Source organism: Cotesia glomerata, linkage group LG4 (genome assembly GCF_020080835.1).
Source record: "Cotesia glomerata isolate CgM1 linkage group LG4, MPM_Cglom_v2.3, whole genome shotgun sequence".
In the NCBI taxonomy this organism is placed as follows: Eukaryota; Metazoa; Arthropoda; class Insecta; order Hymenoptera; family Braconidae; genus Cotesia; species Cotesia glomerata.
The window spans coordinates 1,642,093-1,657,913 of NC_058161.1; the positions used below are offsets into that span (position 1 = coordinate 1,642,093).

Sequence of the window (15,821 nt, forward strand, 5' to 3'; positions counted from 1 at the left end):
CGAAATTTTAAATTTAAAAATTAATTTAGCAGATTTTTGATAATTTTTAGAATTTTTTTAACAAATAAATTACAGCAAGATAAATTTATTTTTAACATCCTATGTTTAGATAATATAAAAAATTATAAATAATTTGCTGGACAGTTTATTTTTAAAGAAAAAAAATTAAGAAAACGGTTGACCCTAAAGGCCATCCCTGCAACTTCCCGCTAACTCCATACCTAAACGCACAACATTTCAGTTATTTTGTTTTTGAGCTCTTCGAGCTCATAAATACAATTTGTGTGTTATTTTGAGCTCTCCAAGCTCAAAAAAATAGCTTTTGTATGCTTTTGAGCTCTTCGAGCTCAAAAGTTTGATAGAAGTTTGATAAAACACTATTTTTTGAATTTTCAAACCGCAATAACTTTTGAATGAATGAACCGATTTTTACGTGGTTGGTGGCATTCGACGCAATTTTTGAAACCTCATAACGAATTTTTAAGTTTTAATCGATCGAACAAGAAATTTCGAAGTAATCCCAAAAAAAACACTTTTTTTGAAATTTTTCGTTTTTGATAACTCTCGAACGAATCAACCGATTTTGACGGGACTGGTGGCAATCGACGTGGTTTTTCAAACTCAACAGCGGAATAGTTTTTGGAATTGATCGATGCAACCGTTTAGAAATTATTCCAAAAAAAACGATTTTTTGAAAATTTTATTTTTGAGCCGTTCAAAAGTTATAAGAAGTTTACACACACACACACACACACACACACACACACACACACACACACACACACACACACACACACACACACACACGCACACACACACACATATATATATATAAAGCCGCACGGACACCATCGCGGGAATAGTCAGGAAAGTTTCCTGTGACCTTAAAACTTCGAGATCTGATGAAAACTCAATTTTCGCATAACGGGGTGAAACCAATAACTTCCCGAATTTTGAAAATCTTCGATTTTCTTAGCGGGAAGTTAAAAATTAGGAAAACGGTTAACCCTAAATGGACAGCGGTGCTTCTCGGCCTATCTTAACTTACCCCTCCCCAGTGCTCTGTTAGCACGTCTGGGGATGTTGTAGGAGTATTTAGTAGCATAACATTAAAAATTTTATATTTGCTATTAATTTATTGTATTTATCACAAATTTGAGTTATATACATTAGAAATAACTTTTTTTTTTTTTTTGCAAATAAATTTTTTGCAACTTCCCGCTAATTCCGTTAATACCTGGCCGCTCTTCGAGCTCAAAAATACAATCTGTGTGTTGTTTTGAGCTCTCCGAGCTCCAAAAGATACCTTTTCTATGCTTTTGAGCTCTTTAAGCTCAAAAGTCTGATAGAAATTTCATAGAACACTATTTTTTGAATTTTCAAACCGCAATAACTTTTGAATGAATGAACATTATGGATGGATGGATCACGTCTTGATTTTTTGGATTTACAACGGAACTATCATGCTTCGCTAATATTCTAATCATCTTAAAATGACCCATTTCACAAGCGTGGTGTAAAGGTGTGAACCCAGGATTGTATTTTCCGCAACCTTCTAAAGTCGCAAAAGCTCCTTGCTTCAATAAATACTTAACTAAGTCAGCATAGTTGCGAATAGCGGCAAAATGGAGTGCAGTATTAATACTCATTTTGGACAAAAACCGCGCGATTTTGAATTGTCTATGTCTGATTGCTAATAATACTAAAGAACTGAACTTTGCACCACTGAGGATAAATTTCTTTGATAATTTAATAACTTTTTTCACATTTCCGGAGATGATAGCACTGAATAAATTTTTTTGAGCCTCCATAATTGTTAACTTATTATTTTCTTTGGAAAATCATTGATTTTTTCACAAACACGTTGGTTATCTTTGAATTTAAACGGATAGAAGTTAGTTTTTCACTTGTCGAACTGAAGCTAGAGTTTACTGGAGAGACAGTACTTTAATTATTGTGGCAGACAACTTACAAGCCCTTATTGTGGCAGACAAACTTCACAGGTCAGTAGGGATGGTTAATGAGTTTTTCATTAGGTTATCATTCTATCTCTTTTTGATTTTACCTGGTCATGCACTATGAAAGGGAATTAAACTTTAGTTTTAATTGTACTTTTAAATTTTGTATTTCTAATAACAAAAGGAAATGGTAATAATAATTTATAACTAATTTGTCGTCTAGGAAAATTTAAATTTTGGTATCTGCGAAAATTTTATTTTTAGTTTAAATATTATGTTAAGTTTTATTTTTAATTATTACTTTTGTTTATTATCGGGATGATTTTAAATATTGGCGCTTGAATCAGAGAGTATTAAAAAATTTTTAATAAATAAAAAATGATAAAAAAATAAAATTGTTAGTCTTGAATAATTAAATTAAAAATTTTATAAAATTATAATGATTTTTTTTTTATAATGAATATTATTAAATTATTTAAGAAAAAATTGAAATTTTAATTAATATTCTAATATAATTAATTTAATAATATTATATTTAATTAGTTTATAAGTTAGGAATAACAAATAAATTTTATATATTTTTTAAATTATTGTATTTAACAACTATTTTTTTTGTTGTAACAATTTTTGGTGTTAGCAATAAGAATAATTTAACAATAAATAATTTTTGTACATTAACAAATTAACAACTAAATAACTAAATTAACAAATAAATAACTTAATTTAATTTGATATGTAGATACAAAATCCGAAAAGAGATTTTTTTAAGCTGCTATACAAATAAATAAATTAAAGTCGTGAAAGAATTACAATTACACTTTCAATAATTATTGCACAACCGTTAATTTACTACTAAATAAATAAATAAATAAATAATTATGTCTATCAATTTCTAAATTAAAGCTTATTTCATAAGTATGGAACTGAAATTAACAATCTGTCAATTTTAAAGATTTCTAAAACTAAATTATTACTTACAAAAAAAAAAAAAAAAAAAAAAAATTGTCGATGTCTGTTAATTTTAATATCAGTTGATTATTATTGATTCCAGTATTTTTTTTTAGAGTAAAATAGAAGACCCAGTTATTGACACTGGCTTAGTTGATTGACACTTGTAATTGTTATTCTGATAAAACAAATTAAATGTTTTCAAAAAACCAAATTATCTCAAAATTTATAATTAAAAAATTATATTTCCTTGATTCAGAAAGATGATTTTAAATGATTACCTTAATGTTAAGGGGGGAAATACGTGTACAGGCTTAAAACGATTCAATTTTTTTTTTTTTTATAAATCGCTTGTTAAACTATTCAAAAATATAGATTGAAAATTTAAAGTCAAAATTTCCATTCGTTCAAAAGTTATAAGCGATTTATTAATTACTTTAATACTATTTTACATTAACTTTTTCTGTCACTTTTTTTTCAAACGCGTTTTTCTCGAAACGAGTTTTTTCAAAACTGTGTGCAGTCTAGCTCAAAGAGTTTTAAACCAATCATCTTGCGATATGGCTTATAATTTGCTTTATACAATTACCTTGAATATGAACCTCAATCGAAAGCGATATTTTTATTTAAACTATTTTTTTTTAATAGACAATGTATGAAAAAGTGATAAAAAATCACGACTTAATTTTACAGCCCTGTAAAAAATGGAAATTTTTACTTTTTTTTTGTGGAATTGAGGTTCATATGGAAGATACACATATAAATGAAGTAATTTTTCTGTGCCATTGATTTCAAATAAAAATTGTGGCTTCCGTACTGCACACAGATTGCTAAATCGGATGACAACCTACGATGTGTATTAGCTGATATCTCCGCTATTTGTTAACTTATATTATTGTTTAATACGAAAAAATACTCATAAATATATGTATAAAATAACCTGATAGTTTCAATAAATAATATTAATTTCTTATACCTTAAAAAAATTAATGAAAATCAGCATGAAAACGGCCTTCTACACGTATTTCCCCCCTTAATTGTATATCTATATAGTATTCAAATCAGATTTTTTTAAATAATTTAAAATAATTTTTAATCATTTCAAATTAGATTTTTTAATCAGGGTTATTAATTTATTAAAAACGATTTGTTTTATTTAATTAAAATAAAATTGCAACTGTCAATAACTAAGCCAGTGTCAATAACTGGGTCTTCCCTGTTTAAAAAAATTAATTGAAAAGAATTGATAATGATGAAATTTGAATTCTTTTCAATAATTTCAATTCTTGTGTTTATATATATTATAGATATAGAGTTTGCATAGAGTGACCGCTTTTCAATTCTTTTCAATCAGTATTTATAATCAGGGTTTCACCTTAATATATCTGATGCGTGATATCGATTGTACCCTAGTAAAATAGCTAACTTCTAATTAAAAACACCCAGAAATTCGCTATCTTACCAAAGTACCTTCGATGGATGTTATGCGATGAGATCCCATGATTAAATTAAGAAAAATTAATTTAAACGCGATTTTCTGCCATGGGATCGATCGAAGGTGATTTTAATAATTTTATTTATGATGATGACCGATACATAATAATAAACTGATAGAAGAATTTGTTTATAGCACGGAAAATAATGTGCAGTATCATTTACTACAAGATTGCAGTAAATGTTTCTGTAGTTACAAATATTATATAAATGATAACAGTTACTCAATATGCGTCAAATTTTACTAAGTCAATAATTTGAATTTACTCCAATCTTGCGGTAAATTCTATTGCAAACCGCAGTAACAAATACTTCACGCGGGAGTTGAAAGTACTACTGACGGAACCGTTTCTGCTAAGAAACCGTTTTCTAAGAAAAAACTTAATAACGTTGTAGAAAATCTACAACTTAAATAATAACTACATCAATTAACCATTACTAATAAACAATAATGATTATTGACTAAATAATTATACAGAGTGTCCCAGAAGTAACGGACGCCATTGTAGCATCTGATAAACAAAATAATTCTGAGACGAAAAGTCCTTAGCCATTTTTTAATCAGACGCATAGATAATTAATTATTAATTAAAATAACGTCCTTTTATGCGTTAGAGAGAGATCATTAGTGTCAAGTCAAGTGCGTTCCAACGAAGACGCTTGCACGTGTGAATGTGTAAGTAAATATGTGTGACTACGTAGCTATAGAAACTAGTTAGTCATACAGTTAGTTGTGTCTTTGTTTGGCACATACTTTACTAGACACTGGCGCTCTCTCTCTAACAAATAAAGAGACGTTATTCTTAATTAATAATTATTTATCTATGCGGTTAATTGAAAAATGGCTAAGGGATTTTTCGTCTCAGAATTATTTGTTTCTTCAGATGCTACAATGGCGTCCGTGACTTTTGGGACACCCTGTATATGATAATAATAATAATCAAATAATTATAATAATAATAATAATAGTGAAATAATGATAATAATTAGATATTACTAATTATAAATAATAATAATTAAATTATATTACAAAGGAGTGGGTGAAAGATATGACACCCACCGTTTAATACTAAAAAGTGCTCTCTAGTAAATAATTTGTAAACTATTAACAAATAGTTTTTAATACAAATAAATCCTTCTATCAGTGTATGTAACGTCAGATGTAAACTCTTAAATTTCAATTTTTAAAAGTTTCTGTATCTGAAGTTAGGCGGCTGAAACTTCACTACCAATTGTTTTAATTCTTTGTTACTAAAACAATAAGCAATATACTCACAGCAATCAAAAGGAATTACTTGCTGAAATAAATTCGAGATTATTTCAATACTTTTTCCTAGTGTCTCGCTTTTGGCTAGGGCATAGTTAACTTTATACGAAAACCACTTTGAATAATAAAAGGTACACTTTTCACGATAAAAATTATAAAAATCGAATCCTACTAAAAAATCCTGATTAAAAGCAAGTTTCACCAATTTCTCTCGATCTTGAACAATAAAATCCCAGCAAGTAATTCCACTTGGTCCCATTTGTAGACTCTTTAAAAAATTTTCACTTTCTAACATATATCTTTTGTCCTCACAATAATAAAAGTCCGCATTATCTCTTTGAATTTTCGAAACAAAAGCTTTGATGTTCTGCAGAGTATTTTCAGTTGCGTAGAAGCCAATTTTATGCCGATTTTCGATAAAAGCTGCCAAAAAACTCTGCAACAACAAAGCGTCAACTTGTAAACTTTCTTTAATAGTGTAATCATTTCTAATATCTTCGTCGATGGCCTTTAGATCAAAAGCTGCAAACTCTATAAGAGAATAGTCCAAATTTCTGAATCCTAACGGCGTCATGTATAAAAGAAACCGAACTGCCAGAGTCCTTCCAAAGTAAATCGCGAGATCGAGAATTGATATGAAATTCGGATTAAATTTAAACGAACACTGAGCGAAAATATTAGCACCATTATTAATCAAAATTTCGATTTTTTCCTTGTCATGTTGCGGATCAGGAGAAGTCAAAAAGAAATACCGAGATTGGTGGGCTTCACGGACGTTGTATACATAGTGCAAAGCGGTATTACCAAAAGAGTCGACGTCATTGACAGAAGGCCGTCGGTTCAAAATCATCTGAAGTGGTTCCAATTCGTTTACTTGCGCAGCAATCATAAGTGGAGTTATACCCGATTTTGTTTTTATATTAACATTTGCTCCTCTGTTAACTAACAAATCGATAATGGGTAGATCGCGTTTAATCACTGCCCAGTGCAGCAAAGTCGGCTCTTCATTTGGCAGCCCAAAAATCTGGTCGAAAGGATCCCTGCGCGTTTCATAAATACTCTCAGAAAAAGTCAGGTTGATATTGGAAGCGTAATTCAACAAGAGTGATGTTACTTCCCAATTGTAGTACGAGACAGAAAGCTGAATTGGATGGATGTCATCAATGCCTTTTGGGTTTACTACTTCGCTATTGTACTTTACCAATATGCTGGCACACTTTACTTTGTTGTAGATGCAGGTGTAGTGCAGCGGTGTGAATCCACGGTTGTCTTTTCCTCGGCCTTTCAAATCAGCACGTGCTCCGTGTCTGGTCAGATACTTAAGGACGTTGATACGCTCGCTCAAAGCTGCGAAATGAAGTGCAGAACACCCGTTTCTTGATTGACCGTTCAAATTCGCACCATTTTTCACTAGACTCTTGACTACTTCCAAATCCCCCAGATAAGATGCGTACAACAATGGAGTGGTGAAAGAATAACTTCTCTTCTGCTGCTTCAAACTGGCGAAATGTTGGATCAGAAGTTGGGCGATTTTCGATTCTTTACGGCTAACTGCTAATGTTATTAAAAGTCCGCTAAATTTGACATCGAATTTGCGGAGTTTACTTAACACTTTTTTAACTTTACGCACATTTCCTGACATTATTGCACGCACTAAATCGTTTCGAGTTGCCATAAAACGTTATTTATTACTTCCTTCTTTAGAAAATCACTGGATGTTTTTGGAACAATGTCAATTTTTTATAATTGGAATCCGCGGAATTGCACAAAATTTGGATAAGAACCTACCTGGAAAATGAATCGCACAATTGGTAAGATTATTAAAATTTAAAACGTTCTTACAGATGCTATTAATTGCAATAAATTCAGTTACAAGTATTCCATAAAACGTAATCCATAAACACGCGTCTATTTTTGAGATAAAAAAAACTCACGTGCTTCGAGATAAAAAATTTTGAAACCGCGAAAAAATTCACTTTGATTTAAAAATAAATTTTAGTTAAAGAAAAGAAATTTTTTTTTTTTAAAGAAACTAATTTTCCGTGAAATTCCATTCTTGATTTGAGATTTCCACGTGCTCTGATTGCAAAGCATGTTGGCTTAATTGAACTTACGTTGAAATTTATATCCATGAAAATTATTTCAAATGCAGTTTCTGGAACATAACTAAGGAAAGATTTAGAAATCGCGGACTTTATATAGGTGCATCATGAGTAAGAGTTACAAAATGGAGGCCGATAAGATTCTTGCTTTTCAACATTTTCGCCCTCTTACAGAATTCAGTACAAGCTTCAAAATATAAGCTAATTTGTTCGTTCTTATCAAACCTAAAAATGATTTATTAGCTTAAATGACAGTTTAAATTCTATTAATTAGTATGGAATTATATATGAGTACTCATTATATATATATGTATAAGTATTACTTATATATACTTATATATATTTTTATGCTTATGATACATTTGACCAATTACGCTCCAAATAGTTTGTTTCCTTGTAACAACAATTTGATTTTGTTGAAAATTTGTCAAAACAAAAATTTATGTTCAAAAATAAATAGTTTAAACTTTAGTAAAATTTTCAAAACATAAAGGTATGCAATTGATTTATTATTCCTTGTCATCATTTCCTTACCTTATTTTTCAGTTGAAGTATTATCCCTGATGAGATTTAATGACCCATTGATAATCTTTTAATTACATAAGTCTATTGTTTACTTAAGAAAGTTTAGAATTTTACGGTTGAAATTAAATTTTTTATTGTTGGCTATTGTCTATTGCTAATTTATTATTTTTCCGTAATTTATTTTTTTATCGAATTATCTTAATATCATTTTTTTGTTTCAAATTTAGGCAAACTTTGATTGCAACAATGATATTTACTTAATTTTTAAGGGAGTTGGTCACTTTTGTTAACGAGCAAATACATCTCAAATCCAAACTAAGTATCCAGACCTAAACTTTAAAACCAAATGAGACAGCTTATTATAAATTCTCTTGTTCTTTTTATTTAATTTCAATAGAGAGATAAAGTCGATAACATATAAGAATCAATGTTAAAAATGATATTCATTCCGAATTTTAGTTTTTAGCTTATAATTTATTTAACAATTTTTTTTTATAATTAGAAATTATTAAAAATGTTCAGTTATCATATATTTTATAAAAAATGCAATTTTTTTTATGATAAATTTAATTTATAAGACATTGGTCAATTTTTTGAATTTTTGTAAAAATCAAATTGTTATTAAAAAATCGGTAGTTTTAATGATAAAAAATTTTTTTGGAACTAAACTAAGCGTGATTTTCATGTATTTCGATCCGCTGAATATGAATTGAAACTTTATAGAGACCACGAGCCGTTTTAAATGTAAAAAAATCACACAAACTCTCGAAAATTCCGAAAAAAGTAATTTTTCTCACCTCCGGGCGGAAAGCGTCAATTTTCCTCCCGCTGCGCTAAACGAAAATGCCGCTTTCCGCCTCCGTCGAGGAGAAAAATAGTATACACACCACGGGCAGTAAATAAGAAAGCCTCAGATCACATGTTTATTGACCTCGGCTTCGCCTCGGACAACAATTACATGTGATCTGAGACATTTCTTTTTTTACTGCCCTAGATGCGTAATATACTATTTTTTGTTTTTTTACTTTCGTTTTTGACTTTTGAAGACTTAATTGCTTGAGCCTGTAACCAGGGCATCTCCACGTGGACACGGTGGGCAACAGAACCATCTGGCAGAGTCCCTGGGTTAACGGCATGTGTGCCGTCATGGCAGGTACAAGTGATAAGTACTTTACGATGCAGGGAGTCGGAGCCCCAGTATCGGCGTCTGGTCAGGGTGAGAAATCAGGCTCGCAGGCGCCGTCATCAAGCGACTGCAGCTCTTCAGAAGTGGGAAACTTGGCTACTGGAGAGTATACTATTACAAGAAGTAATTCTCATCTGTGTAATAAAAGTCCTGATTCATTTTGTTACATTTGTGGAGGATTCAATTTGGAAAGGAATCGAAGATCGTTATCTGATAAGATCAAACAAATTTATGAAGAATGTTTTAGTCTCCAAATTACTAATTTGGATTCAGCATGGGTTCCACATACACGGAAAGAAATACATTGTGGATATCACTATGTCACTATGGGTGTGAACACTATACTGTATGGCTTAGAAGATTTTGATTCGATATAAAAATGGTCAGCATAGATGATTTGGCTATGGTGGGAATAGTAACATCAACAATAGTTATAGCTGATACGCCAATGTCACTATGGGCGTCAGACCCATACTGATTGGCGACATTTACGACACTGATAGAAGGATTTATTTGTATTAAAAAAATATTTGTTAATAGTTAACAAATCATTTATTAGAGACCATTTTTTAGTATCAAACAAATATTTCTTAGTATTTAAAATGATTTGTTTGTATTTAATAATTCAGATATTCATTTATTAAATATTAATAAATCTTTTTAAATACTAAGAAATATTTGTTAAGGACTAAAAAGTCGTCTCTAATAAATGATTTGTTAAATATTAACAAATATTTTTAACTATAAACAAATCCTTCTATCAGTGGATGCTCCTGGTAGAACAGTCTATCCGTTATTGTTATATCTCTTATGCTGATATTAGAGTAGTAACAAAATTAGTTTAATTAATTGAATGGGTTATGCACTGATAGAAGGATTTATTAACTGTTAATAATTTAATTTATTTGAAGACAATTATTTAATTTATTAAATTTTAATAAATATTTTTTAACATTAAATAAATATCTATTTGGGTGGAAAGTACATTTGTTAATAGTTCATAAGTATTTATTAATAGTTAAGAAATATTTATTAACAATTAGTAAATATTTTATAGAGTGAATTTGTTTCGCTTGCAATTTGCAATGTCATATGATATAAAGAAAATATGGCTTACAAATAAAAATCATCTTTATAAATTATTTGCATTAATTATATTACATTATAATAACATTTATTATAAAATACCAAATTTTATCATAGCTCATAATTATCTTTTATATTTTTAAATATTAAAAACGTTAATTTATTTAGTGAATTTAATTATTATCATGTATTCCAGCTATAAGGTTATAAAAAGTGTCAAAAGGGAATTGCTATTTTTACTTTTTATTTTAAATAAATATTCGTTAACAGTTAACAAATGTTCATTAACCATTAATAAATATTTTTAACAGTTAATAAATTGTACTAAACAAATTACTTATTAACTGTTAATAAATATTTGTTACCTGTTAACAAATATTTATTAACATTTAATAAATAATTTATAAACTGTTAATAAATATTCATTAAATCCTATGATGTTAAGAAATCATTTGTTAACAGTTAATAAAGCTTTAAGGTATTAACAAACAAGTAAATGGGAGTTTTGTTATACGTAAGTGAATTTGTAGCCGATTGAAAGAAATATTAGGTATTATCCAGAAATCTTCAAATCTAAAGATACTCTTAAATGCACTGTGGCAATAAAGTCTAGGTGAAAATTTTCGTAATTATAAACTCATTAAGAAAAATATCTTTTAATGAGTTTATAAATTAAGTTAGAAAAATAATAATTTTGCAATAATAAGGAAAACTCTTGAACAACATTTTTTTTTAACTATAACCGAAAATAAATTTTAGTTAAGACAGGTGTTAAGAATAATAAATAATTAAAGATAAAGATAGACAAATAATGACTCAAAATAAATAGTTAATTAATAAAACTACAAAGTAAAATAGAGTTTAAATGTTAAGATATATGAATGAACAAATTGAACTACTAATTAATTATTAACAATGATTGACTAATTGTCCATTAAACTTTCAGTCGATTGTTAATATAAAGTGTTTAATTGTAGTTTAATCGCTCAAATAATTTAATTACGTATTAATTAATTTAAGAAATGTTAATATTTAAATTTTTCATATAGTAAAGTACAAGTTAACATTAAGATCTCTGTGTGCATATGTGTGTGTGTGTATAGATGCGCCTATCCATTATCACAAATGTACAGCCCTAGCGGTTTCGACGACTCAGCGTAAACTCGGAGTTTACGCGGAGTTATTATGGAGTTAACTCCCTCTCGGAGTTTAATCGGGGCATAAGCGGAGTTTACGTGGAGTTTTAGAGGCGTATGCAAGGAGTATTGTGTGCAGTTACGATACGGAGTCACAATAGTGTATTGTTGGAGTTTGTGACGAGTTTTTTCGGAGTCGCTATGGAGTTTTCCTAGCGTTTTTGTTGAATATTTTCGGAGTTGCTGTGGAGTTTTTTTGGCATTTTCGTCGAGTTTTTGTCGAGTATTTTCGGAGTTGCTATGGAGTTTTTGTCAAGTTTTTTTTGATGTTTTGCGGAGCTTTATAAGAGTTTCGCTGGTGTTTTTTCGGAGTTTTAATAGTGTTATTGTGGAGTTCACTCGCGATTAATGATACTTTATAACATGAAAATTAATTTTGATTTCACAAAGATGACTATAAATAAATCATTTCTCACTTACGGTGTACCTTTTATTAATTTATTTATTTATTTGTAAATATATTATAAAGGTTATAAGTAAAATATACGATATATAAAAAAAGTGACATCAAAAAAAAAATTTTCAAAAGTTTACAGTTGATAATACACTGAAACAATATTATCATAACTAAAATTAGAATTTTATTAATAAATGAAGCAATTCAAAACTTTAATCGGTTTCCGTAAGATAGACAGTGGTGTTTATTACTCGGTGGGTCTTATTAGGTGACTGAATAGAAGGTATGGACGATGTCTGGGATAGCTTAACCGGTAGAGCCTTTGACGTGGAGCCAAATGGTTCGGGTTTGAATCCCGGTCTGTCCAAATGATTTTTTCAGTTTTTCATTCATTATCCATCGGAAAACTCCGATGAAACTCGCAAAATACTCCTGGAAAGCTCCACAAAAACTCGGTGAAGACGCCGACTAAACTCGACAGAAAATCCGAAAAAACACTGATAAAGCTCAGGGAAAACTTTATAAGAACACCAGCAATACTCCAACCAAACTCCGTAGCGATACCAATTAAACACCAAGTAACCCCTATCGTCCTTATGTGTCACAACTGCACACAATACTCCGAGTTTACTCCCCATATACGCCGGCTATACTCCGTCGTTACGCTGCATTTCGGACGAGTTTCTACAGAGTTTTATCGGTGGCACCGAAACCGCTAGGGAGTGCATAACCTGAGACCTATACTTGTGCGTCAATATACAAGGTAGACCGCCACTATAGTAGTTTTCCGAAACATCCGGAGAGCGGGTGAGTCCCCGAAATTCGATCGCTAATTGGGCATTGGTTTCTCCCTTCAATTAACAATTAACAGACCGCAAAAATCTCGGACCCGGAAAACTTCTGAGTGTTCGCTCTCTTCGTGCTTTGACCTCTCTAGTGGTGACATCGTGCATAGTTTAAATAAGTCTCAATAGACCACGAAGTAAAACGTTTGTAAAGGTAAAGTAAAATCGTAAAGTGAAACCAACTAAAACAAATTAAATCAACAAGGTTCATCAATTTTTTTATCAGGTATATTTTAAATTATTAATATTTGTGAATTTAGTAATATTGTAAAATAGTTATATGAAAGAAAAAGTTAACTTCAATCACTGTGTAATAATTGTAATTATTGTAAAAACTAATAATAATTTTGGATTTAAACAATATATGTATTAAAATTATTCAACTACATCAATTATTCAAACAAACCTATCATTCTCAATAAATTAAAACTCGGAAGTTCCCGGTCTATTAGTCTAACACGCTAGGGCCGAATACTTAAACACATTAAATATTTTAAATGTAAAACTAATTAATTACCCTAAAATAATTTTTTTTCCATAACATTTTGTTTGATTTTACAATCAAACATAGTCCTATCAACAACTGCTAAGTATTCAAAAAACAATTCTAAGCTTATCACTGTAGCGAACCTTCCGTTGCAAATAATATTTATCAACTGTATAGTTAGCATTATAAATTAGTTAATTTAGTTGATTTTGGGTACTTCAAACTAAACTATAAAAAAAGCAAAAACACACACAGTTCCTGAAAAATAAAGAATGAGTCTCACATTACCACATTTTTCTGAAAATTAGAGCAGATTCGACCGATCTATTCAAAAGTTATAAGAAGTTTAAAAATGGCTAATTTTATAATTCGTAAGGTTTACAATTAGCTAATTTTGTAAGTTTCTGCAATAAGAATTGACTCAATTCAAGTAGCCACAGATTTTTGTTTTTCGCTATTTTATGAATGACTGAATTTATGTTTGGTGAAATTTCCATTTCGCTAATTTTATTAACATAATTTTTTACTTGCGACTAATTTTACAAATAACATTATCAATTGATTTCCAAATTTAGTGTTAATAAACGTTCTAGTTTACAAACGGCTATTTTTCAGTAAAATTAAAAACTTACTTAAATTAATCATCACGATTGTGTACAAAATATATAAAAAATGCCATGTCTCGATGAATGGAACATCCAAATGAATTTATTTTTTTTATTTATTTATTTATTTGGTGTAAATGCCAAGGCACAAAGCCGAATGGCAAAAATGATATACATAAAATTATAATTCACATAAGTACAGCTAATATATACATAATGGAAATATGAAATTTGCATGATAGTATAAAATATAGAATTTATATAATGTTCAAATGGACATAATGTTTTTAAACATATTAAACTTATTAACCAGCTCACTATTTTGTCATTGTTCGAGATTTATAAGAAAATCAAATACTTTTGTTTTGAAGGATTCTAGACCAAGAGAATTTGTAATTTCAGGAGGTAGATCTTGCCAGAACCGTATAGCTGATATAACAAACGAATGCTCGTAGATTGTGGTAACAAAGTTGGGTATTTTAAAAGTGACATTATTATTTCTGCTGGCTATTCTTTGTGATCGTCTGATAACAGGGTCTTCTTCAATAAATAAATCACGTAGAAATTTTGGTTCGCCTGTTGATAACAATTTGAAGAACACGCAGGCTAGAAAGTATAACCTCCGTGACTTTACATTTAACCAATTTAATGACCGTCGATATGGTGTGATGTGCTCATCTCGCCTCAGATTAAAAATGAATCGAATAGCATTATAAACAAGTCGCTGCAATTTGCAATCAAGTTCATTCGATAAGTTGAGAAACACTACTGAGCAATAGTCAATAATAGGAAGGATAGTAGCAGAGACTAATAACTTGCGAGTCTGTGTAGACAGAAAGTTCTTCCTACGTTTTAAACTATTTAGTGAACCATAAACTTTGCGTGATACCTGCGAGATATGCGTATCCCAAGAAAGATTATTTGAGAGATGGACTCCTAGATGTTTGGTTGAATTTGTATATGGTATTACATTGCCATCTATAATGATCTCTGGTAGCTCAAAGTTTTCAAGTAGTCTCAATTTATGTTTACTTCCCAAGATCATGACTTTGGTCTTCTTGTAATTTATTTCAAGGTCATTTTCACGAGCCCAGTCTGCTACTGCTTGAGCATCAGTAGTCAATTTTGAAGCTGCTTCATATAGATGATATAACTTGAAATGCAAGTAAGCCCATTTATCGTCTGCAAATAAGCCATGATTGCAATATTTTAGCTTTTTGACCACATTGTTTATAACTATTAGAAATAGAATTGGACCCAATACTGATCCCTGAGGATTTATATCTTAAAAAATTAGGAAAACGGTTGACCCTGAAGCCATCCCTGATGCAACTTCCCGCCAATCTTATACTTGAACGCTTGAAATTGCACTTATGACGTTTTTGAGCTCTTCGAGCTCATAAATACAATTTGTGTGTTATTTTGAGCTCTCCAAGCTCAAAAAAATAGCTTTTGTATGCTTTTTAGCTCTTCGAGCTCAAAAGTTTGATAGAAGTTTGATGAAACACTATTTTTTGAATTTTCAAATCGCAATAAGTTTTGAATGAATAAACCGATTTTCACGCGGTTGGTGGCATTCGACGCAGTTTTTTAAGCTTCATGAAAAATCTTTAAGTTTAAATTGATAGAACGGAAAATTTCGGAGTAATTCCGAAAAAACACTTTTCTCGGTTTTCTTTCGTCAACGATAACACACGAACGAATCAATCAATTTTGACCGGACTG

General features: G+C 30.0%; 1 protein-coding gene across 1 annotated transcript; it reads right to left on the reverse strand.

Moving 5' to 3' along the window:
- Nucleotides 1-4,290: 4,290 nt before the first annotated feature.
- On the reverse strand, nucleotides 4,291-7,788 carry LOC123262380 (putative ankyrin repeat protein RF_0381). The gene is made up of 3 exons (XM_044724559.1): nucleotides 7,456-7,788; nucleotides 5,550-7,388; nucleotides 4,291-4,511 (listed from the first exon to the last, which is right to left on the reverse strand). The coding sequence occupies exon 2, from the start codon at nucleotides 7,340-7,342 to the stop codon at nucleotides 5,585-5,587; it is 1,758 nt and encodes a 585-aa protein (XP_044580494.1). The 5' UTR covers nucleotides 7,343-7,388; nucleotides 7,456-7,788; the 3' UTR covers nucleotides 4,291-4,511; nucleotides 5,550-5,584.
- Nucleotides 7,789-15,821: the final 8,033 nt, after the last annotated feature.

Bases quoted from the DNA above. Each gene is read 5' to 3' on its own strand.
- LOC123262380 (XM_044724559.1), bottom strand. From the start codon at position 7,342: ATGGCAACTCGAAACGATTTAGTGCGTGCAATAATGTCAGGAAATGTG.